Raw genomic sequence first — 24,813 nt, 5'->3', positions numbered from 1 at the left:
TGTCCTTTTTTTTTTTTTGGTCGTCTTTTCTAGGGCCACTCCTATGGCATATGGAGGTTCCCAGGCTAGGGGTCCAATCAGAGCTGTAGCTGCCAGCCTACGCCAGAGCCACAGCAACGCAGGATCCGAGCCGCATCTGCGACCTACACAACATCTCATGGCAACGCCGGATCGTTAACCCACTGAGCAAGGCCAGGGATCAAACCCGTAACCTCATGGTTCCTAGTCGGATTCGTTAACCACTGAACCACGATGGAAACTCCCAGAGGTGTCTTTTTCTAAGTGGCTTAACATGTTGACATCCTGGTCTACATCCTTCAATTTCCTGTGAGTTTGGATGATGTGAATTAACATTCCTAAATTCCAGGAGATCCCGGGCACTGTGATGATCAGTTCTGTACCTGTAAGCCTGGGGACCAGCCCCTTATTGGTGATAAATTCACCAAGGCAATAAAGGGGCTTAGGGAGCTTCTCAATGACCGGGCACCCAGTGTATGTAATATGGCAATACTTCTCTATATGGCCACATGCCTCTCTAACCTAATCCAGAACAATAATCAAATACTGCACATATACAATGCACTTATCCTTTATGTTAAATCTTCATAATGCCCTTTTAAGGTAGGAATTATTTCCTATTATTATTTTGTAAATGAGAAAACTGAAGCTTAAAGAGGCCCAAAGTCACACAAATAATTTGCAAATGGCAACGCCAGATTTCAACCCCAGCGCTGACCGTTGCCTCTTGAGACAGAGGAATTCAAATCTCTTGTCACCATCAACTAGAAGGCATAACCGGAAGACAGCACAACTACTTTTCATAGCAGGAAACAGGGCAGCCCTCTCCAGAGGTTAATCAGTCACCCAAGTCCCATCGAAACACATCAGGAGTGTGGATTCAGCTGTCAGCTTGCAACAGATAAATGCCAGTGTTCGTTCTCAAGGTGGGCTTTGAGTTCCAATGCAGAAGTGGTTCAAAACCTTCAGTGTGCTTCTGGACATGTGGAATAGACTTAATGGTTCTGAGCCATCTGTTTGCAAAATCAAGCCACTGTGTTTGGGATGATTGCTTGCTTTGCTCAAATCTTGACCCACAAGTAATGAGAGTATTCCTAGAGTTTGCCCATAATAATAAAAATTATAATAGCAGCAGCATCTGTTACCAAGAGTTACCACACGGAGTATTTAGTTGTTCTAATTATTTTGGGAAGTAGGCATTTTAATCTCCATTTAAAGATAAGGAAATTGAATCTTCAATAAGAGTAAATAATTTGTCCGAGATCACTCAGCTAGAGGATGGCAGCCCTAGAATTTGAACTCTGGTCAGCTCTGACTCTGGTGCCTGTCCTTTGAGCCACTCTGCATCACTGGCCACCAGAGAAGCAAGGTCTGGAGAGATGGCCCTGAAGGGACACAGCCAAGCACGCAGAGGAGAGTCCCTAGAGCCTGGGGACATGGTGGCACCACACCCAGGGCTGTGTTTTTGTGGTTGGGAGGAGCTGCCATTCCCTAGAGCAAGGCCTCACCCAGTCAACTGAATGCAGAAGTGAATTGTCCCCTAAGAAATGATCTGGAGCATAAGACCACCTTACTTTTCACATCTTAAAAACGAGGTGGTTTGATGAATGTCTCAAGTTCCAGCCAACCCGAACATCTTCAAATATAACACTTAGTTGCCACATGAGGCAGCTGAAACCTGCTTAATGAAGATATACCCAAATAAACAAAATAGGTAAGCCCAGGACTTAGTAGGTCAAGTGGCTCCGTGAAGTGGAACCAGGGGTGTCTAGACACCCCTACCGGCTCTTCCACTTACCAGCGTGCACACGCACACACACACACCCCTGCTTCAGTAACTTACTTAACTTCTTGACTATAAAATGGGGAACGTGAGAGACATCTCACCAAGTGCTTGTACAGCCAGATGCACTAACGCATGTAAAACTTTGTAATTAGGATTTTTTAAAACATGTAACTCCCCTCCCCTTTCCTTAAGTAGTGCCCACACCACCACAGGTTATTTTTCCTGGGACGTGGGCATGTCTTCCTTGAGGGCATTATAACCAACCACAAGCCAAACCTTTTTCAACAGAGGAACCACCGTTATCACAACCAGAAAAAACAAACCAAACCAAACCAAAGCAGGAATTCACTTGTTTTGATGACTTCCCCTGGGGTAGATGAGGTCCTTGGAATGCCACCTAGCTCCACGCCCATCACGTTCCCGTCCCACAGGGAGAGGACACTTCATAGAATTCTGACCACCGCCGGGATGAGCATCACTTTTCATCAAGCCCCCAAACACAGGAAGAAGTACAGTGAACCCCGCCAAGCCAATTCCTGCTGGGAAAGCCCGTGTTTCACCAGACGATCATCTCTGAAATGCCTTCACATGCCACAAGATGGGCAAGAAAAAAGGCAAAGAGGGGTGGGGCGGGGAGGAACTTAAGAATCCACCGGCTCTGTTGAAAGCTCAAGCCCATTCCCCGGGGGCGGGGCGGGGGGGGGGGAAGGCAGGTGGAGCAGGAACCCCGCGCCCGCCCCGCCTACCTGCGCACCAGTAGCCGCAGGGTCTGGTAGGAACCTTTCACCAGGCAAACGGCCTCGCTCCTGGAGCTGCTCAGCGCCACCTCGTTGATGTGCAGCACCTCGTCCCCGGCCCGCAGCTTGGCGCTCCCCAGGTCCGCTTTGCCCCCTTCTTCGATCTGCTCGGAAAAATGAGACAGCCACAGGTGAGCTGCCACAGGTAAGCCCCCCACCCCCGGCCTGGAACTCGCTCAGAGCCCGCCCCAGCGGCCGTGGCCACGCCCCGTATCCACCGTAAACTTCCAGCAGGCACCACACCTTCCAGCGCCCAGGCCCCCCCACCTGCCCACAGAGGGTGCTGGGGAATATTAGCCGAAGGGAGGAAGGAACTTGGTTTCCATCCAAAGGCCACTCAAGACGACCACCCCTTGGGAGTGTTAAACTCCCAAAGTTCCCTCAAAGCAACTGATTTTTTTGTTTTGGCTTTTTGCCTTTTCTAGGGCCGCTCCCCCGCATATGGATGTTCCCAGGTTAGAGGTCCAATCGGAGCTGTAGCCGCCGGCTTAGGCCAGAGCCACAGACAGCAACGTGGGATCCGAGTTGCATCTGTGACCTACACCACAGCTCATGGTAACGCCGGATCCTTAACCCACTGAGCAAGGCCAGGGATCAAACCGGTAACCTTATGGTCCCTAGTCAGGTTCATTAACCACTGAGCCAGGACGGGAACTCCCCAAAGCAACTGTTTTATTTCTTTAGAAGCTGTGTTCTTCTGATTTCATTTTTTGCTCTAAAATTATAACTCACTGGGTAAATTAACTGTGGAACATTCAGACAATGAAATATTATTCAGCACTAAATAAAGAAAACAAGGAAATGAATCTGGCTGGGATCTACCAGGATGAGGTTTGATCCCTGGCCTCGCTTAGTGGGTTAAGGATCCTGCAACGCCGTGAGCTGTGTGTAGTTCAGAGATGAGGCTCAGATCCCATGTTGCTGTGAATGTGGCACAAGCCAGCAGCTGCAGCTCTGATTCCATCCCTAGCCCGGGAACCTCCATATACCACAGATGCATTCCTAAAAAGCAAAAGAGAGAAAGAAAGAATAATAAGGAAATAAAGAAAGAAAGAAGAGAGAGAGAGAGAGAGAGAAAGAAAGAAAAAAAGAAAGAAAGAAAGAAAGAAAGAGAGAGAGAGAGAGAAAGAAAGAAAGAAAGAAAAAGAAAATGAAATAAGAGACCGTGAAAAGTCATGGGACACGGCATGTACATCAACTATAATTCAGCAAAACAATAAACAAATAAAGTTAGGCTAAGAGAAAAGAAGAAAATTAAAAATAAAATCATCTTTGCAACAGCGAAAAAATAAATACATAAATAAAAAAAGAAAGAACTTATTTTAGAAATAAAATTATTCAATCTGGAAAGGAAGGAAGGAAGAGAAAGAAAGAAGAAAGGAAGGAAGGAAGGAAGGAAGGAAGGAAGGAAGGAAGGAAGGAAGGAAGGAAGGAAGGAAGGAAGGAAGGAAGGAAGGAAAGAAAGAAAACGAACGGAAGGAAGGAAGAAAAGGCGTGGGAAAATTTTCCATGCAGAGATTACAGCAAAGAAGCCAGTGTGAAAAGGCTACACACTGAAGGATTCTAACTCTGGAAAAGGCAAGCCTATGGGAACAGTGGCAAGATCAGTGGCGGCCAGGGTTAGGGTTAGACAGATGGGAAGGATGCATAGGCAGAGCACAGAGTGAAGTTTAGGACAGTGAAACTACTCTGTGTGATACTTTAAGGTTAGATACATGACATTATATCATAGAACGTATAAGACCAAGAGTGAACCCTAACAAACTATGGACTTCAGTGATGATGAGGTGTCATCATAGGCTCATCAGCTGTAACAAATGTACAGTCTGGTAGAGAAGTTGATAATGGGGGAGGCCATGCAAGGAATCGAGGCGCAGGAAGTATTTGGAGATGCTCTCTGCTTCCTGCTCAATGTTGCTTTGAACCTAAACTGCTATTATTAAAAAACACGTCTATTAATAACTGTAATTCATTCAACAAAGTGATTCAACACTTGCTTTATGCCAGAAATTGTTCCAGGGGCTAAGGCTGGAACAGTGGACAAACCAGACCGAAATCCTTGCTCTTCTGGTACTTAGAGCAGAGGCAGGAGACAAACCTTAACAAACAAGTAACTGATACATTATGTTAGCAGTTGATGAAGTGCTTTGGACATTTCAGCAGAGCAAAATAATGCCCCATCCAGTGTCATATGCCAGTGGATGCTTGTGGCATGTCAGTGATAACAGGGAGGAGTTCCCGCCAGCTGCAGAGAATACGGGTTCAATGCCTGGCCCGGTGCAATTGGTTAAAGGATCCAGCATTGCTGCAGCTGGAGCATAGGTCACAGTTGCAGCTTGGGTTCGATCCCTGGCCCAGGAACTTCCTTATGCCTTGGGCACAGCAACAAAACAAAATAAAACAGAACAAAAAACAAGTAAAAAACCTGACCCATATTTTCTCTTCTTTCAATAATTGCTCCCCAGAATTGCCCACATGTTCAAAAACCTTCAATAGGTCTTAACGTACATAAAATAAACCAAATTCCTATAATGAATTTGTAAAGTTGGTCCTTGCTGGCTTTTATTTTATTTATTCATTCATTTATTTATTTTTATTTTTTGGCCGCCCGGCAGCATATGGAGTGCCCAGGCCAGGAATCAGATCTGAGCCACAGTTTCGACCTATGCTACAGGTGTTGAAACAACAGATTCTTTTTTCTTCTTCTTCTTCTTCTTTTTGCCCTTTCTAGGGCTGCTCCCAAGGCATATGGAGATTCCCAGGCTAGGGGTCTAATCGGAGCCGTAGCCACCGGCCTACACCAGAGCCACAGCAACACAGGATCCGAGCCGAGTCTGCGACCTACACCATAGCTCATGGCAACACCAGATCCTTAAGCCACTGAGCAAGGCCAGGGATCAAACCCGCAACCTCATGATCCCTAGTCGGATTCATTAACCACTGCACCACCATGGGAACCCCGAAAGAACAGATTCTTAATCGACTGGGGTGGGACAGGTCCCAGCCAACCTGTGTCCCAGCTCTCCAGAGATGCCGCCAATCCTGTTTTGCTGCAGTGGCAACTCCTATTTTTAATCATTAAAATAATATATGCTAAAACTAATACTTCAATTATTTTTATTTATTTATTTGTCTTTTTTTTTGCCTTTTCTAGGGCCAGTCCTGCAGCAGATGGAGGTTCCCAGGCTAGGGGTCAAACTGGTGCTGCAGCTGCCAGCCTATGCCACAGCCACAGCAATGCAGGATCCAAGCTGCGTCTGTGACCCACACCACAGCTCATGGCAACGCCAGATCCTTAACCTGCTGAGAAAGGCCAGGGATCGAACCCGCATCCTCATGTATACTAGTTGGTTTTGTTAACCACTGAGCCATGACGAGAACTCCCAGAGATGACTTTTAGACCTTTCCTCTAACAGGAGTCTTTTTCATAAACCCTTATCCTACATTTTCATTTTCTTTTTTCTTGTTCCTCATTTTTCCTTCAAATATGCCTCCTCCATTATGAAACTTCTCCTTATCAACCCAGATAGCATCTCTCTTTCTTCTCTAAACCATTTCTCCCTGCCTTGAGACAAGCCACAGCAATGTCTTTGTTGTGGGTATGTCTGACCATGCCCCATGCCCTCTTTTAGGTTTTAAACTCCTGGAGGTCAGAAACTCTTTTGTCCACAAGTATCTTTTGAGCATCTCCCATGAGTCAGACATTTTCTGGGGAAATGTCAAGGCAGAAAACAACTTCATGCTCTCCTTTCTTGGAGTTTATATTCTAACATATTTTTTAATACATTTCATATCTTTTTGTTAAAATACTTGCACTCAAGAATTCCCATAGTGGCTCAGCAGGTTAGTGTCCATGAGGATATGAGTTCAATCCCTGGCCCCACGAAGGGTGTTATGGGTCCGGTGTTGCTGTGACCATGGCATACGCCTCAGCTATAGCTCAGATTCAGCCCCTAGCTGGGGAACTTCCACATGCCACAGGTGAGGCCAGAAAAAGAAAAAAATAAATAAATAAAAGTTTTTTAAAAATTAAAATTTGCATTCAGGGAGTTCCCGTTTGTGGTTCAGTGGGTTACGAACCTAATATCCATGAGGATGCAGGTTCCATCCCTGGCCTCACTTAGTGGGTTAAGGATCCAGTGTTACCATGAGCTGTGGTGTAGTTCACAGACACAGCTTGGATCTGGCATTGCTGTGGCTGTGGTGTAGGCAGGCTCCAATTTAACCCCTAGCCCAGGAACTTCCATGTGCTGTGGGTGTGGCCCTGGGGAAAAAAAAAAAAACCAACAACAACAAAAAATCTTGCACCCAGAGTTCCCTTGTAGTGCAGCAGGCTAAGGATCCAGTTTTGTCTTTACTGTGGCTTGGGTCACTGCTGTGGTGCGGGTTTAATCTCTGGCCTGGAAACTCCCACATGCCAAATAAGTAAATAAATAAGTAAAAACTTGCACATTCATGGAGGCAGCTGGGAGAGCCTACAGCGATCCAAACAAGGCAGGGTTCTTTCTGGGGTTTTGTTTGTTTGTTTGTTTTTTAATGGCCACATCCTCGGCCTATGGAGGTTCCCAGGCTAGGGGTCGAATCAGAGCTATAGCTGCCAGCCTACCTCACAGCCACAGCAACACCAGATCTGAGCCTCTTCTGTGACCTACACCATAGCTTGAAGCAACACCAGAACCTTCACCCACTGAATGAACCAGGGATCAAACCCAAATCCTCATGGAGTTCCCGTCGTGGGTCAGTGGTTAACGAATCCGACTAGGAACCATGAAGTTGCGGGTTCAATCCCTGGCCTTGCTCAGTGGCTTAAGGATCTGGCGTTGGCTGTGAGCTGTGGTGTAGGTTGCAGATGCGGCTCAGATCCCGAGTTGCTGTGGCTCTGGCGTAGGCTGATGGCTATAGCTCTGATTCGACCCCTAGCCTGGGAATCTCCATATGCCACAGGAGCGGCCCAAGAAATGGCAAAAAGATAAAAAAAAAAAAAAAATCCTCATGGATACTAGTTGGGTTCATAACCCACTGAGCTACAAAGGGAACTCTGGAGTTCTTTCTGTTCTTAGGGGCCTTCATTCATCCACACGCACTACTCTCCCTGGGAGGTCAGACAATTTCTAGTGAATCAGCAGAGTCCTGGGAGGTCGGCTTAGGGCTAGGATTCACCCCAGGGCTCCACTCTGAAATGTGGAGTCCCAGTAGGCCCAGCCAGTTGGATACAAGTGTAGATACAAGCCCTCATCCCACACGGTTTCAGCTAACCAGATGAAGGGCAGCCGTAGTGCCCATGTGTGGATTTACCAGGGACCTCACATTCCCCTCCTCCTCTGCTGCTTGTCCTTCGGCCGCCTTCCTGTTTGGTAGCATCGGTGTCAGTGAATGTCCTCTCTGTTGGGCTCTCAGGTGGTAAACCTGGCGGCCCAGTATGTTGAAGCTACTGGCTCAAACAAGGCTGTGACTTACACAGCCTTGAGTTCTGTGTCCATGTCAGCAGCAGGGTGTGATGTGTGGACGGGCAAGAAGTCAGGTCCGTCTCCTTCCCTCTCCCTGATCTGAATGTGGAGAGGAGGAGCAGCTGGACGTGATCTAACCTGTGTTACTGTCTCTGTTTATTATCAAAATGAGAAATTAAGATATTGAGACGCCTTTGCTGATGCCCTGGTAACGACATGACTGATTTCCACCCACTGCGGCCAACTAAACGCTTAAGTCTTAATAATGCCAATTATTCTCACTGTTTATCTAAAAATCATTATTAGGACTTGAAAAGAACTCACATTTACAAAAGGCTTACCAATAATTCTCTTGAACTATTCATCAAAGAGGATTACGCTGCTTCTAACCCCAAGCGCTGCCGATACTGTCTGTCAACAAGACTCAGTGAAAAATGAAGCTTATTATGTCAAACCTTTGGACCAACACTTGAACAGCTAAAGAGGTCACTGGCGCTGTTTGTCCAATTTCACCTGCAGAGAATTCACTTATTCCAAGAATGTGATTGTCCACAGGTTAAATGACTTCAGATAATGAACCATGTACAACTGGGTGGGAAATCCCTAAGCTAACAAACTAGGGAGAAGGCGATTATACACCTGCAAAATTAGCGTGCTCCTTCCCTTCTCAAATCCAAAGTGCATCCACACCTATTGGATTGAGTTGATTTTTCTCTGATGACCATGGGAAGGGTTGGGTTTTGAATCATTTATAGTTTTTACATCACAGTACATTTCGCACCTGACCTAGTGCCTGCACATATGTGATCGATAAAACACTTGTTGAGCAAATCGGGGGAAGCTGGAGTTCCTGCTGTGGTGCAGTGGGTTAAGAATCCCACGGCAGTGGCTTGGGTCTCTCTGGAGGTGAGGGATCAATTCCCCGCCCAGTGCAGTGGGTTAAAGAATCCGGTGTTGCCACAGCTGTGGCTTAGGTTGAAGCTGTGGCTTGGAGTCAGTCCTTGGCCTGGGAACTTCCATATGCCACGGGTGCAGCCATAAAACAATAAAAATCTGGGGAAGCTGGCTTTTTACAGTACTGGGTGATATATGCTACACTAGAAGTACATTCCAAATATGGGTAAAGGGGTGAGTTCTATGTCCATGTCAGCAGCGGGGCGTGATGTGTGGAGGAGGAAGAAGTCAGGTCTGTCTCTTTCCCTCTCCCTGAAGCCCCTGCCCAGTCTAAATGAGGGCATGTGGAGTTCCTTTGCGGCCTAGTGGGCTAAGGATCTGGCATTGTCACTGCTGAGGTGTGGGTTGGATCCCTGGCCTGGGAACTTCTTGCTTCATGCTGAAGGCATGACCAAAAAACAAACAAAAAAGAGGGCGCATGCAGCTGCCATTTTAGGGATGTGTGCTTCACCCTCCAAACCCAAATGCCTTGATGCCCTGCCGTGAGCGCTGCTCCCCATCTTCTGTCCTCATTACAGCATCTGCTCTGCCATGATCAGAAGCATGTCATTGGAAGCAAGCTAGTGATCCCGCTGCCACTTCAGTTAGATCACGTCCAGCTGCTCCTCCTCTCCACACTCTGATCAGAAACCAAGTCTTCCCTGGGCACCAAGGACCCTGCAGGATTTGGCGCCTCACTTCTCCCCCTCCCTCTGCTCCCCTCTCGGCCAATTCAACCCAGACCCCCCAGCCACCCCATGGCATAGAGGAGTTTGCTAGGCGCGCTCTCGCCTCAGGCAGCCACTTGCACCTGCTGTTCCCTCAGCCTGGAATGCTTTTCCCGCAGGTAACCACTTGCCCTGCTCCCTCACCTCCTCCAGGTTTTTATACAAAGTCAGTTTCCAGAGGAGGCTTTTCCTGCCCACCCCTCTAAATTTTCAGCCTCTTTTCTTTCCGTCTTTAACTTTTCTCTTTAGCACCTCAACCACGATCTACCTCACTATGTTTTTACTTACATATTTTATACTTTATCATCTGTCTCACTGGAAGGTCAGCCCCATGGGGACAGGGACTTGGATCCCTTTCGTTCACTGCTGTGTCCCCAGTGCCCAGGACAGCGTGGGGTCACCTAGAGCCACTCATATGTATTGTTATGAGTGAACGAATCGTCATCATCACTGCCATCAGCTGAGTGCCTTCTGTGTTTCAGGAACTTGACTTCATCATCTGAAAAGTCACAGAGCCTCTGTAAGACATTATCATCTTGTTCTAAACAGCAAGGCTCAGAGGGTCAAATGACGGGCTCAGGGTTGCAGGGTCAATAAAACAGGGAGTTTTGGGCTGGAAGTCCAAGCCCTCACTCTGCAACCTGTTGCCGCCAGGTCCCCAGGTCAGCTCTCCACCTGTCTCCCTGATCCTTCCCGTGCCCAAGAAACCTGACACCTATCACACCTGAGTTCAGATCCTTCCCTTTCAGGGACCCTGAGAACTCGAGCTATGATATGAGCTCCCAGGCTCAACAGAATTCACAGCTCACATGTGAGAAAAAGTTGACCTTGCAGTGCCATGGGGCAGGGAGATGCCTGGCCAAGTAAAGCCGAACATGGTTTCCATGTGCAGTTCTGCCTGCAGTTTTCATGAAAATCGCATTCAGCCTGTAGACATCTACTGCCATTGAATATCCCCTGCATTCTCATGTCTGAATTCTGTCTCTCTTTTTTTTTCTTTATAAGGCTGCACCGGAGGCATATGGAAGTTCCCAGGCTAAGAGTTATGTCAGAGTTGCAGCTGCCAGCCTGCCCTACAGCCACAGCCACGCAGGATCCAAGCCACATCTACGACCTAAACTACAGCTCACAGCAATGCCAGATCCCTAGCACACTGAGCAGGGCCAGGGATTGAGCCTGCATTCTCTCGGATGCTAGTTGGGTTCGTAACCCACTGAACCTCAACGGGAGCTCCCTGAATTCTCTCTCTGTCTCTCTCTTTTATAATGTTTGGTTTGGGTTTCTTGGCCCTGAAACATGCACCACAGCAGGGATATGAGCCACGGCAGTAGCAATGCTGGATCCTTAACCTACTGAGCCACCAGGAAACTCTTTCTGGTTTTTGTTGTTGCTGTTGTTTCTTTTTTAACCAGGGAACTTTTAATGTCTGAATTCTTGAGTGCTTTCTTTTCCCGACTACTTTCCTTCCTGGTCGATACCAAGGGAGGAGAATGGGGAACAAAGGGTAATTCGATCACCCACAGTCAGGCCAACAAAACATACAATTGGTTTGCTGAATTGTGCGGTTGGTGACTTGAGGAGAAATAGACTCCGTACCTGCAAAAACTGTATTGAAGGAATAAGAAAATACGGAAAGATTTAAAAGCTAAGTAGGTAAACATATTAAGAAGCTTTCAACCAAAGCGGTCTGGAGTGCTGCTTTTTATTCAGTTAGGCATTACAACCTGATGAGCATTCTTGTTCTCAAACTGTACATTAAGCAGGGACAAAGAAATAAAGGAAAATTAATAAAATGTCCTCCCATGAACTATATCTGGCTCTCAGGTCTGGCGAAATGAATAAGCATTTCTGGGAACCCAGAACGAACTGCTGAATGCTAAACAAAACAGAGAAACATCCCCATGGGTTGTGCTGAGTGACAAGAAGGTACAGAGAGGAGGCGTTCTTTGTCACCATCTGCTTCTCATCTGACCTCACACTGTTAGGTTTAGACTGTTGAAAACTCCTTTTTTCGGGTCATAAATTGAATGATGTGTATTGTAGTAGAAGAAAGAACACAAGATTAAGAGGTAGGAATCCTGGGGCCTCATTCCAACTCTGGCCCCTTTTCTATGTAAGGCCTCGGATGGGTCTCTAGTTTATAACATGAGCTGTTGGTCATCTGTACCCACTTAAGATGACCAACAAGGAAAATTCCACAGTCCTTATTTATATTTTATTTTTTTCTTTTTGCAGCCACACCTGCGGCATATGGAGGTTCCCAGGCCAGAGGTCGAATTGGAGCTGTAGCTGCAGGCCTACGCCACAACCACAGCAGCACCAGATCCGAGCCACGCCTTTGATCTGCGCCATAGTTTTTGGCAACACCAGATCCGTAACTTACTGAGCAAGGCCAGGGATCGAAGCCACGTCCTCAAAGACACTATGTCAGGTCCTTAACCTGTTGAGCCACAATGGGAACTCCCTCCACAGTTCTGTTTTAAATTGAAATACGTATACAACAATTACTATTTAAAATTATGTAGTCACCTTCTTTTGCTATTTTCTAAATAAGAGGTAAGTTGTTTCTTTTCCAAGGTTCATAATCTAGATGGAAAGTCCAAGAACAGAGGTGAAAGCAGTAGCAGTGTGGTGTGTAAACACAGGGAGCTCTAGCATCAGACCAACGTGGGTAAGACTCTCACTTCCAGTCCTGGGCGATCTTGGGCAAAATATGCATCATCTCTGAGCATCCATCCCTTTAGCCTCAATATGGGAAGAAGAAGACTAATGACACAGAGTCAGTGTGGGGATTACAAGAACTAACATGTTGAAGTTTCCTTACACATAGTAAGGGCTCCATAAAAGTGTTTCCTGGATTACGGGGTTTTGTGGTTTTATTTAATACATTTGGGAGTTTTTGTGGTGGCTCCGCGAGTTAAGAACCTGACATGGTGTCCATGAGGATGTGGGTTCAATCCTTGGCCTCGCTCAGTGTGTTAAGGATCTGGCATTGCCAGAAGCTGCAGTGTAGCTTTCCGCAGATGCAGCTCAGATCCTGCATTGCTGTGGCTGTGGTGTAGGCCGATGATGCAGATACAATTCAACCCCTGGCCCTGGAACTTCATGTGATGCAGGTGGACCCATTTAAAAAAAAAAAAAAAGAAAAGAAAGAAAGAAAAAGAAAAGGGAAAAAAAAATAAGCTTAATATTTTTCTGACTGTCAAAAGGTGGTGGCAACAGCAGAGACCAAGAGGAAGACATTTGCAGAGAGGAGGAGAGAGGTTATTTACTTCAAGTCAAAGAACAGGAGTTTACTTGATTTATAAGTGAAATAGGAGATAGTCTCTCCTTTGGAGGGAAGTTTTTATTTCACAAAGTGGTCCCAGGACAGGAAATTATCCAGTAACACCTTATGGACCATCCAAAGGAGCTGCAGCCCCCGGACACCTAGAAGTGCCCCCGGTTTTTGATTTCCTGCTCACTGGGCAGGCGGAACTGATCTCAAAGGTAAGATAAACGTCAAGCTTCGCTGAAGCCACCTCAGCCACTCAACTAACCATGATCTCGCAGTTGTGGAGGTCACAAGTCTAAAATGGGCCTCACGGGGCTGACCCTGAAGGGGTCTCATAGCTGTGGTCTTTCCGGGGCTCGAGAAAGAATCTGTTCTGTTGCCTTTTGTAGCCTCTAGAGGCTGCCCAGTGGCCCGTGGCCCCTTTCCTCCACCTTCCAACGCCAGCGATGGCCCCTGGAGTCTCCGTCCGAGACTTACTCTCTTACCTGCCTCTTTTCGTTTATGACGAGGGCCCTTTGATTACATTGAGGCCAGCCAGAGAGTTCAGGAGACCCTCCCCATCTCAAGGTCAGCTGATTAGTACCCTTAATTCCATCTGCACCCTTAATTCCCCTTTGCCAGGCAACATATTCCCAGGCTCCCAAGATGAAGATGTGGAGAACTCTGGGGAGGAGACATGCAACCTGCCATAACCACTCACTAGCTGTGAGCTGTTAGGCAGTTATTCCCTTCCTCTCAGCCTCAGTTTACTTTCCTGAAAAGTAAACTGGGAGTTCCCGTCGTGGCGCAGTGGTTAACAAATCTGACTAGGAACCATGAGGTTGTGGGTTCGGTCCCTGGCCTTGCTCAGTGGGTTAAGGATCCGGTGTTGCCGTGAGCTGTGGTGTAGGTGGCAGATGCGGCTCGGATCCCGAGTTGCTGTGGCTCTGGCGTAGGCCAGCGGCTACAGCTTCGATTGGACCCCCAGCCTGGGAACCTCCATATGCCGCGGGAGCGGCCCAAGAAATAGTAAAAAGACAAAAAAAAAAAAAAACAAAAACAAACACAGGGAGGGTGATGATAAGAGCGCCTACCCATGGGGATTGTTGAGAGCATGAAAGCCAATGATGATAATGAATGAAAAGCACAGCTCCGTCCCTGACGGAGAGTAAGGGGTCAGTGAAAATTGCCTCTATCACCATCACCATTTACGGGGCGGGGGGAGGGGGAGAAGTTATACACACTCGATCCTCCACCCCGTATCTCCTGCAGTAGAAGGAGCATCACTATAGGGGCCCTCCTGCCTTTTCTCCATCCTTCCTTTGCCCACCCCTGTTTTGGGACTTTGAACAGGGGCAAGTGCCCACAACCGTGATTGACACACAAGGGACCATGCCCTCCAAGTTGAGCCCTTTGAGCTCCTGGTGTTTGAACTCACTAAGTCTGCTCTCTTGTCTTCGAAAAAGACTTGAGAGGTAGGTCTGGCTCCAGACCAGCTTCTCAGGGTCCTCTGCATGCGTGGAGGAGCCCTGGGATTCCTTAGGGGGTAACAAAGGCAAGACTCGCCAGTGTGGGGCAGAGGCTGTCCCTGTGGCTGTATGCGCCCGCTGGGTGGACCCCTGCCTTCGCGGAGAGCGTGGGCTCCTGCTGTTTTCCCTCTCGGTGGAGTCCCTGAGCCTCTCCATCATTATGTGCCAGACCCCAGGGAACCCCACTGAACCTCAAAGAAGGGAGGGGCTGGGCCGGTTCAGAGGACGAGAGGCCGAGGCTCCCTGGACGCCAGCTGGGCCTCTACGCTCAGATTCTGCTCCATTCAGAGTAAAGCCTTGGACAAACACTTTCTTTAAACTTAAAGGTGTTTGTATTTTACTCCATCCTTTACATGATTTCAGACGTCTTAGCACGGTTATTCCTCGTTCCTAAGGAAGACCCTTTCAGTTGCCCCATTTGTTCAAGTCATAGTGGTTTTCATTCATTAGACTGGTCCTGCTGTATTTATTCATGGAAATCTACTACATTATGTATCTATCCGTATAGGACATGTATTAAAACACACATACATAGAGAATGTATATTTAAACCGTTTTCCACGTGAAAGAAGGAGAACTTCTTTTCGTAGCCACATCAGTGGAGAACCTGGATTTTTGGAAAGTAGATAAAACCCACAAGTCACATGTGTATTTCATGTATTTCCTAAGTACACCCAGTAAGATCACTTCTTGTGACCAATAAAATAGGAATAGGAATCATAGGACATAGACAACCGAACACACACCTGAAACATACATGCTTCATCTCATTTTAGAGGACAATTTCCAACTCTCCCCTTATCAAATTTATATCAAACTTTCTGACCTACTAAAATGACCAGGATTGAGTTTCCTCTTCTCTCTCTCTCTTTGTTTTCCCTATTCCTGCTCTGGGAGAGTCCTCAAAACCTAAAACCAGTGGCAGCAAGAAGAAAAATGACAAATCTTGAGATGTTTTGAATGTTTGACCATCCACTCCTTAAATTGCCTTTGCTATCATACCTCTAGTGTGTAGTTAAGATGTCTTCGTTCTACTGCTCTAGGATGACTGGAGTGGGTGCCTATTGGGTCACCCTTAGGCAAAAATCCTCCTGCTTCCTAAGGAAAAGTCCACTTGAGCCAGAGAAGCAACAGGACCTTCCTTTTAACCTCATGAACTGTTTCCCAATGCTTTCCAAAGTTTCCCACAGGTTTTTAGATTTATGGCATCAAGAAAGCTTTTGGAGTTCCTGTTGTGGCTCAGAGGTAATGAACCTGACTAGTATCCATGAGGATGCGGATTCAGTCCCAGACCTCAAAGGATCCAGCGTTGCCGTGAGCTGTGGTGTAGGTCGCAGACGCAGCTCAGATCCTGCATTGCTGTGACTGTGGTGTAGGCCAGCAGTTGCAGCTCCGATCGGACCCCTAGCCTGGCAACCTCCATATGCTGTGGGTTCGGCCCGAAAAAACAAAAAGCAAAAAAAGAGAGAGAAAGAAAGAAAGTTTAGCTTGCAACAAGCAGAACCGTGTGACCAGCGGGGCTGTTCTTATTGCGGTTATCTCAGAAGGACTGACTTCTTTGTCTCTGCAAAAGAATTCTCAGGGTGGTTGAGCTAGAAGGATACTGGGTAATAAAACTCACACAGACCCACCTCCAGTGCAGGATAATAATAGTATTCTATTAGTCACTGCTGTGAACTACCGGCATTTTCAAGCTGCATGGCATTCCAAGGCCAGAAAGATACCTGAATGGGGACTGGCGAAAAGATTTCTTCATCCGGGATTTCTGAACAATGATGTATTTATTTATCTTCCCAGCAGAGCCATATAGTGGTTAAGCTCTGGAACCAGACTGCCTGGGTTCAAATCCTGCCCCCACTCTTAGAAGCTATGTGACCTTCGACAAGTTATTTGACCTCGCTGTGCCTGTCTCCCCTTCTGTGAGATAAGGTTAATAATACCCTTCCCAGGATGGGTGTGAGGATTAAGTTAATGCGAGAGTGTTTAGAAAAATGCCATTCAGTAAATACCCAGTAAATGTTAGTTTCTCTCAGTACCTTATATTCTCCTCCAAAAATTAGCAATACTTATATCTCTTTCATATACCTCACAGGTTATTTTAAAGATTAAGATTAGAGGCATTTAACAAAACATTTTGAGATGCAAAACCTGGTTCTCTAAAGTCAACTATGAGAGGGACTCTACGGCCAATCTGGAAGTTGGCTTGTAAATTACAACCATCCCTGGAAGAAGGCCTCTGATTAGAAGGCAGACAATAGAGCTGCTAAAAGCTAGAAATCAAACAGAAGCAGCAACATCAGCAGAAAAGCAAGAGAAGGAAAAACAGAAGGTCTGCTTGCTATCTGCCAGGAGCTTGACACGTAGAACATAATTTAATTCTCACCAGCACTTATGAGGTAGGTGCTTTGTCGACAACAAAGCTAAGACCTAGAGGATTAAATAAGCTGCCCAAGGTCACAGAGGTATAAATAGCAGAGCCAGAATCCAAACACAGCTCTGGCCAAAGCCAAAACCAATCAAACATCCTCCACCCAGCTATAACACAGGCAGCACCCCACCCCCTTCAAAATAAATAAATAAATAAATAAAGCCACTCGTTGTGTTTGTGTAACTGAACAACAGAGAAGGCCCACGTGATGACAGCGATCAGGGCAAGTTACATCCTAATCGTACAATAGGCCTCCCTTCCACCAGCGCACAGTAGGTTCTGGGGAAACTCAGTGAAAGGAGATCATCACGCAGCAACCGGGACACTGCTGTGCTCCCAAGGGTCAGCTCTGCCACGTCTGGCTGCATCCTCAGACATGGCCAAGTGACTAGATCGTGGGGCCAGAAAGAGAATGTGTTGCAGGAATGAATCCACGAGTGAAGGAAAAGTGCAGCAGGCCCTGAATACTAAGGGATCTTTTGTCCTTCACAAATAGCCAGATGCCAGAACAGTCTTCCTTTTTTATTTTTTTTATTTTTGGCCAAGCCCAAGGCATGTGGAAGTTCCCAGGCCAGGCATCCCAATAGAGCCACAGCAGTGAGCCGGCTGCTGCAGTGACAATGTTGGATCCTTAACCAGCTGTGCCAGTAGGAAACTCCCAGAACGGTCTTTCTAACCCCCCTCCCCCTCCAGCCACAGCCCAGCTTTGAGCTGCCTGCTATCAGATTCCCACTTAGCATGAGGCTTCCTTGCTATAGGCATCTGCAAACCCTCAGCTTACTCCTCCTCACTCCATGAAGGTCTTTACCCCAGGCTCACTGTCAGCTTCTCAGCACGGGCACATGTGATGCCCAGAACCTCAGAAGATACTCTGTCTGCCTTAACTCCCGCCTCCAAGCCATCGTGGCTACTGCGTCCACAGTCAGCCCCCAGCCGTGTTGTAATGGGCACACCCTCCATAATTGCAGCCTCAAGCATCCCACTCTGACCACCTCCTCCTGTCTTTCTTCTTCCTAACAGCTTTATTGAGATATAACTCATATACTATTACATTTAGCCCTTTAAAGTGATCGATTCAGTGGTTTTTTGTGTAGGTACAGAGTTATACAACAGTTACCACAATCAACTGTAGAATATTTGAATCGCTACCCTCCCCCCCAAAAAATCCACTAGACCTATTAGTCTTCACGGCCCCTCCCAATTCTCCTTTTGCTCCCAGTCTAGGCCACCACCCGTTTACTTGGTGTTTCTATGTGTTTATCTATTTTGAATATTTCATATCATACAATACATGACCTTTTATTCCTAGTTTCTCAGCATATTTTCTATTTTAATCTAAATTGTAGCAGAATGAAATACCAGAAATGTATTCCTTTTTATTGCCAAGTCATGCTCAAGTGTATGGATATGTTCATTTCTTTATCCCTTCATTGATTGATGGACATTTATGTGCAACTTTTTATGTGATACAAGCTTTCACTTCCCTTGGGTTTATCTACCCCTAGGAGTGGAATTGCTGGGTCATATGGCAACTCTGTATTAACATTGTGAGGAATTGCCAGACTGTTTTCCAGAGTCACTGTAGCCTTTTATAATTCACGTCAGCTGTGAATGAGGATTCCAATTTCTCTACTTCCTCCTCAACTCTTGTTGTTATCTTTTTCTGTTATCACAGACATCCTGGTGGGTGAGAAATGATGTCTCAGTGTGGTTTCATTTCGCAGTTTCCCCTCCTCTCTTTTCAATTCATTTGTTCTAATACTCTGACTCTAACAGATTTTTTTGTTTTATTCCATTCATTTGTCCTAAGGCTTTTTCACTGCTTCTCACCCATTTCTAGGAAGTGCTTGATTCCTTCCTTACACATCTTAATGTCCATGGACTGTCATTATAATCAATTATTTGCACAGATTCTCAGCTCTTTGGCTCTAATTCTTCCTTACACTCAACTGGCAAAACCCCAGTTTTAGTTGACTCAAGCTTTCCACCTCCTCCACACTTTTACCTGCATGGCTAAAAGTAGCTGGTCCCAGTTTAAATCCATGACCTTCGACCCCATATCAGACCTTAACACTTCTTGGCCATTCTAAATCTATTCACTTGGCAAACTCAAAGCCATTCTTTCTTCCATTTCCCTGGTCAATTTCATAGCTTGGTCAACTTCACCACCATCCTCATGCTGGCTCTGCTTCCTACTTCATCAAGGAAAGAGATTCAATCAGAAGACAACTCCTCAAATTCGTACTGCCACATGGACCTCTCTGCTTTATCCTCCTTTCTGTTTCTAGGCTTGGACCAGCTATAGCAATGGTCCCATTTGTGCCCAACATCCATTCTTTTATCATCTGCTCATATACTTTACTCCAGCAATTGTCCCCTCTCAGGAACTATCACATGTTCCCATTCTATTGTATTATTCTCATTACTGAAAAACAGTCTATTATTTCCCCCATCTATTAACCAAAGCAAACCTTCCAATCTTACATCTTCCTCCAGCCTTTCTCTCCCTAGCCTGTATCTCAGCTGAACTCCAGGCTCATATATTTAATTGCCTGCTGTGGGATGGTTTTTTTGGCATCTTGAGTTTAACAAGGCTAAAATTAAGCTCCTCCTGACCCCCACAAACCTGCTCTTTTACGGCAAATGGCATCACCATCTCCCGATTTCTTAGACTACAAATCTTAAGAAGTCTCTCTCACATTACACATTGACTCTATCAGCAAAGCCTAAATCACTACCTCAAAGATATATTCAGAATCTGACCACTTCTGTCCACCTACACTACTGACCTGCTCTGACCCTCTCTCACCTGGATCTTTTTTATTTTTATTTTTTGCCTTTTCTAGGGCTGCACCCGCGGCATATGGAGGTTCCCAGGCTAGGGGTCTAATCACAGCTGTAGCCGCCGGCCTACGCCAGAGCCACAGCAACGCGGGATCTGAGCCACATCTGCGACCTACACCACAGGTCACCACAACACCAGATGCTTAACCCACTGAGCAAGGCCAGGGATCGAACCTGCAACCTCATGGTTCCTAGTCGGATTCATTAACCACTTCGCCATGATGGGAACTCCTCACCTGGATCTTTAGTAGGATCCTAAATGGCTATTTCTACTTCTGCCCACATGCCCCTTCTACTCATTCCCCATCCCTACTCCAGACTGTATTTTCTTTCTTCCTTTCTTTTTCATTTTTCCCAGCTTTGTTGAGATGTTATTGGCATAGAACATATATAAGTTTAAGGCATCCACTGCAATGATTTCATACATGTCCTGTTAGCACATTTTCAGCACAGCAGCCAAAGTGACCATTTTAAAACCAAGTCGAACATGTCGCTCTTCAGTTTAGCATCATCACATGGCTTTCCAGCCCACTTAGAATAAAAGCTCAAGTCCTCTTAATGGTCTTCGAGGCCCTACACAGTCACACCATCTGCCCCTCTGAATCTCCTGGACCTTTCTCCAATCCCTCCCCCTTGGGGTTACTCTCCTTCAGCCACCCTGGCTTTGCTGAGATCCCCTGAACTGCCCAAGGACACATCTACCGCGTGGTCCTTGCACTTGATGGATTTTTGTTTGGAACACCTTTCCCCAGGCAGGCACGTGGCTCACACCTTCTCCTCCTTCGGGTCTCCTGCATTTTTCAGAAGCTGAGCAAAGGCTGTTCCAAGTCAGAAAATTGCCAGGGCAGGGTTAGAGGGGACTGGAATAAGAGAAAGAAGAGAAAAGAAAAAAGACAGTTTGATGTTGAGGATCCCTTAAAGGCCAGGGGCTAATTGCTTATTATTTGGTTTAATCTTCACATCCTGCAGAGTAAGGATGATTATATACCCGCTGTACAGATGAGATAACAGAGGTGCAGAGGGATTAAGCCATAACCCTAACAAATCTCTAGTAAATGGTGGTGCTTAGGGTCCAATCAAAAAAAAAAAAATCTAACCTCAAAACTTATCCCTGGCCCACTACCTCACAGATAATCCAGCTTCCTATTTAGTTGACAGCAAGTTGGGAATGCGGATCCATTACAAAACTCAAATATTTGCAGTAGTCAAGAAATCAATATGGCTTATTTTTACAAATTCTTCGCCTTGACTCTACCCTAAAATGAAACTTCTGTGTGCTCAACTGCAGGTTAATTAGATTCCAGAGATTCCTGGCAATCTCTCAACTAATCACCTAGGATCACTTTTGCATGATAAAAATTCCCTCAGGTGGCCCACTGCACAGGGATGCTTGTCAGCAAATTTGCTCCTTCCAGTTGCTGCTAAGGAGGCATAAACTGAAGGTCCTGGCGGGGAAGGAAATGAAAAGTAATTTGTTAATGGCTTTACTCAACAGTGCAAAAGTCCATCCTGGGTGGCCCAAAGATTTAGAAATCCATGCTCTGTAGACCTTTTCAGATGAGCTCTAACCCTGGGCCTTGTGAAGATGCCTGAGAAATCTTGGGGTGTCCAGCATCCCCTGGTACTGTGCTGCTGTAAGCCACCCCCACATTCATTATCTTTCAATTATCGGCTCAGCATTTCTTCCCCCCTCGCTGGCCTATTCTTCTCCTCTGACCTCTGACTTATGTATTTGCTTTTCCCTGTCTGGAATCCTTGCTCAAACCAACTTTAATCACTCAAACCCTGTGCTTTGAGGGGGGAGATGAATGTGGGGGAGCAGTGACAACCAAGTGACTTATGTGGATTTGTTTGCGCCGTGCCTTCTGGCAAGCCTCTCCCTCCTTATTTAATGGTGATGGGTTATTCATTAAATGACCATGAACCATCAGTGAGAGGCTGGTTTCTATTGTATGTTGGTTTTCTTTTTCTTTTTTGCTTTTTAAGGCCGCACCTGCAGCATATGGACGTTCCTAGGCTAGGAGTCAAATTGGAGCTAGAGCTGCTGGCCTACACCACAGCCACAGCAGCGCTGGATCCTGAACGCACTGAGCGAGGCCAGAGGTCAAACCCAAATCTTCATGGATTCTAGTTGGGTTCTTAACCCACTGAGCCACAGTGGGAACTCCTTTACCTTGGTTTTCTATAGACCTTAAATCAGCCCCATAAAATAGTCAATTTAAAATGTCTTATCCATTCTGCCAACACCCATTTCTGATAGAAACCCTTCAGAAAGTGGGCATAGAGGGAACCTACCACAACATAATAAAGGCCACATATGACAAACCCACAGCAAACATCATTCTCAATGGTGAAAAGCTGAAAGAATTCCCGCTGAGATCAGGAACAAGACAAGGATGTCTGCTCTCGCCACTACTCTTCAACATAGTTTTGGAAGTCCTAGCCACAGCAATCAGAGAAGTAAAAGAGATAAAAGGAATCCAAATTGTAAAGGAAGAAGTAAAACTGTCACTATTTGCAGATGACATGATACTGTACCTAGAGAATCCTAAAGAATCTACCAGAAAACTGTTAGAGCTCATCCATGAATTTGGCAAAGTCGCAGAATACAGAGTTAATACACAGAAATCGACTGCATTTCTATATATTAACAGTGAAAGATCAGAAAGAGAAATTAGCAATCCCATTTATCATCGCATCCAAAAGAATAAAATACCTAGGAGTAAACCTACCTAAAGAGACAAAATACCTGTACTCTGAAAACTATATGACACTGATGAAAGAAATCAAAGATGCCACAAATAGATGGAAAGACATACCATGCTCTTGGATTGGAAGAGTCAATATTATCAAAATGACTATACTACCCAAGGCAATCTGCAGATTCAATGCAATCCGTATCAAATTACCAAGGACATTTTTCACAGAACTCAAACAAAATATTTTAAAGTTTGTTTGGAGGCACAAAAGGCCCAGAATAGCCAAAGACATCCTGAAAAAGAAAAATGGAGTTGGAGGAATCAGGCTCCTGGACTTCAGACTCTACTACAAAGCAACAGTCATCAAAACCATATGGTACTGGCACAAAGACAAAAATATAGATCAGTGGAACAGGATAGAAAGCCCAGAATTAAACCCATACACCTACAGCCAACTAATCTATGACAAAGGAGGCAAGAATATACAATGGAGAAAAGACAGTCCCTCCAATAAGTGGTGCTGGGAAAACTGGACAGCCACATGGAAAAGAATGAAATTAGAACACTCCCTAACACCATATACAAAAATAAACTCCAAATGGATTAAAGACCTAGATGTAAGACCAGATACTATAAAACTCTTAGAGGAAAACATAGGCTGAACACTCTCTGACATAAACCACAGCAATATCTTCTCAGATCCACTGCCTAGACTAATGACGTTAAAAACAAAAATAAACAAATGGGACTTAATTAAACTTAAAAGTTCCTGTACAGCAAAGGAAACCCTAAACAAAACAAAAAGACAACTTATAGTATGGGAGAAGATCTTTTCAAATGAATCAACTGACAAGGGATTAATCTCCAAAATTTATAAACACCCCCAGTCACTCAATACCAAAAAACAAACAACTCTATCAAAAAATGGGCAGAAGATCTAAACAGACAATTCACCAAAGAAGACATACGGATGGCCAAAAAACACATGAAAAGATGTTCAACATCACTCATTACGAGAGAAATACAAATCAAAACCACTTTGAGGTACCACCTTACACCAGCCAGAATGGCCATCATCAAAAAGTCTACAAACAATCAGTGCTGGAGAGGGTGTGGACAAAAGGGAACCCTATTACACTGTTGGTGGGAATGTAAACTGGTACAACCACTGTGGAAAACAGTATGGAGAGTCCTCAGAAAACTAAAAGTAGAACTACTATTTGATCCAGCAATCCCACTCCTGGGTATCTGTCCAGAGAAAACCATGACTCGAAAAGACACATGTACTCCAATGTTTGTTGCAGCATTATTTGCAACAGCCAAGACGTGGAAACAACCTAAATGTCCATCAACAGAGGAGTGGATCAAGAAGATGTGGGACATACACACAATGGAATATCACTCAGTCATTAAAAGGAATGAAATAATGGCATTTTTGCAACATGGATGAACCTAGAAATTATCATGCTAAGAGAAGTCAGTCAGACAACGAGACACCAACATCAAATGCTATCACTTACACGTGGAATCGGACAAAAGGACCCAATGAACTTCTTTGCAGAACAGATACTGACTCACAAACTTTGAAAAACTTATGGTTTCCAAAGGAGACACAGGTTGGGAGGTGGGGGATGTGCTAGGGGTTTGGGATAGAAATGCTATATAATTGTGTTGTGATGATCATTGGGCAACTATAAATATAATAAATTCATTGAGTAATAAAAATATATAAATAAATAAAATGTCTTATCCATTCTGGTTTCTACTTCCTACAGCTGAAGTTTGGGAATTAAATGGTGGCCAGAAGACTATGGAGCAGTCCTCTAAATTTATTAAATTGCCATCAGTATAACTATAACTTCCAGTTGGAAATATTTCCCAGGGGCTATTTAGTCTAAAGTTGATCAATTTCATGCAAATAATGATCTTGAGAAGTCAATTAGTATTGTATCCATTTTACAAAGAAGGCACATGAAAAAACTTGCCTCAAAGTCCAATATTAAATATGTGGAATTTAGACTCAGTTTAACTCAAAGTCCATTAGACAACACACCTCTCAATGGCTGGCAGCATCCAATGAAAAAATTAATTTATTTCTACATGTACTGGTTTATATACATACATAGAAATGTAAGTATATATCTAAGTATAGATACAAGCATACATATAAGTATATAAAATATATACTATATAAATACCTGTCAATATATACATATGTATGTGTATATGTGTGTATATACATTTGTATATGTTCTTGTGTACACACACACACACATGCGTGCGTGCGCATAGAAAGAGAGAAAGAGAAACTGCTCTGTCCTGGGCTCAGAAGAGACAAAAAAATTTTCACT

At 45.2% G+C, this 24,813-nt stretch overlaps 1 protein-coding gene across 2 annotated transcripts in view; it reads right to left on the bottom strand.

Moving 5' to 3' along the window:
* Positions 1 to 24,813, bottom strand: part of SHROOM3 (shroom family member 3) — a 347,616-nt gene that overhangs the window by 226,094 nt on the left and 96,709 nt on the right. For both annotated transcript variants that reach the window (XM_047799667.1, XM_047799666.1), the window contains exon 2: positions 2,551 to 2,705. In XM_047799667.1, the coding sequence (XP_047655623.1) occupies positions 2,551 to 2,705 (155 nt within the window). The remainder of the gene's footprint in view (positions 1 to 2,550; positions 2,706 to 24,813) is intronic.

Source organism: Phacochoerus africanus, chromosome 10 (assembly GCF_016906955.1).
Source record: "Phacochoerus africanus isolate WHEZ1 chromosome 10, ROS_Pafr_v1, whole genome shotgun sequence".
Taxonomy (NCBI): Eukaryota; Metazoa; Chordata; class Mammalia; order Artiodactyla; family Suidae; genus Phacochoerus; species Phacochoerus africanus.
This window is presented reverse-complemented; position numbering and strand designations above follow the sequence as displayed.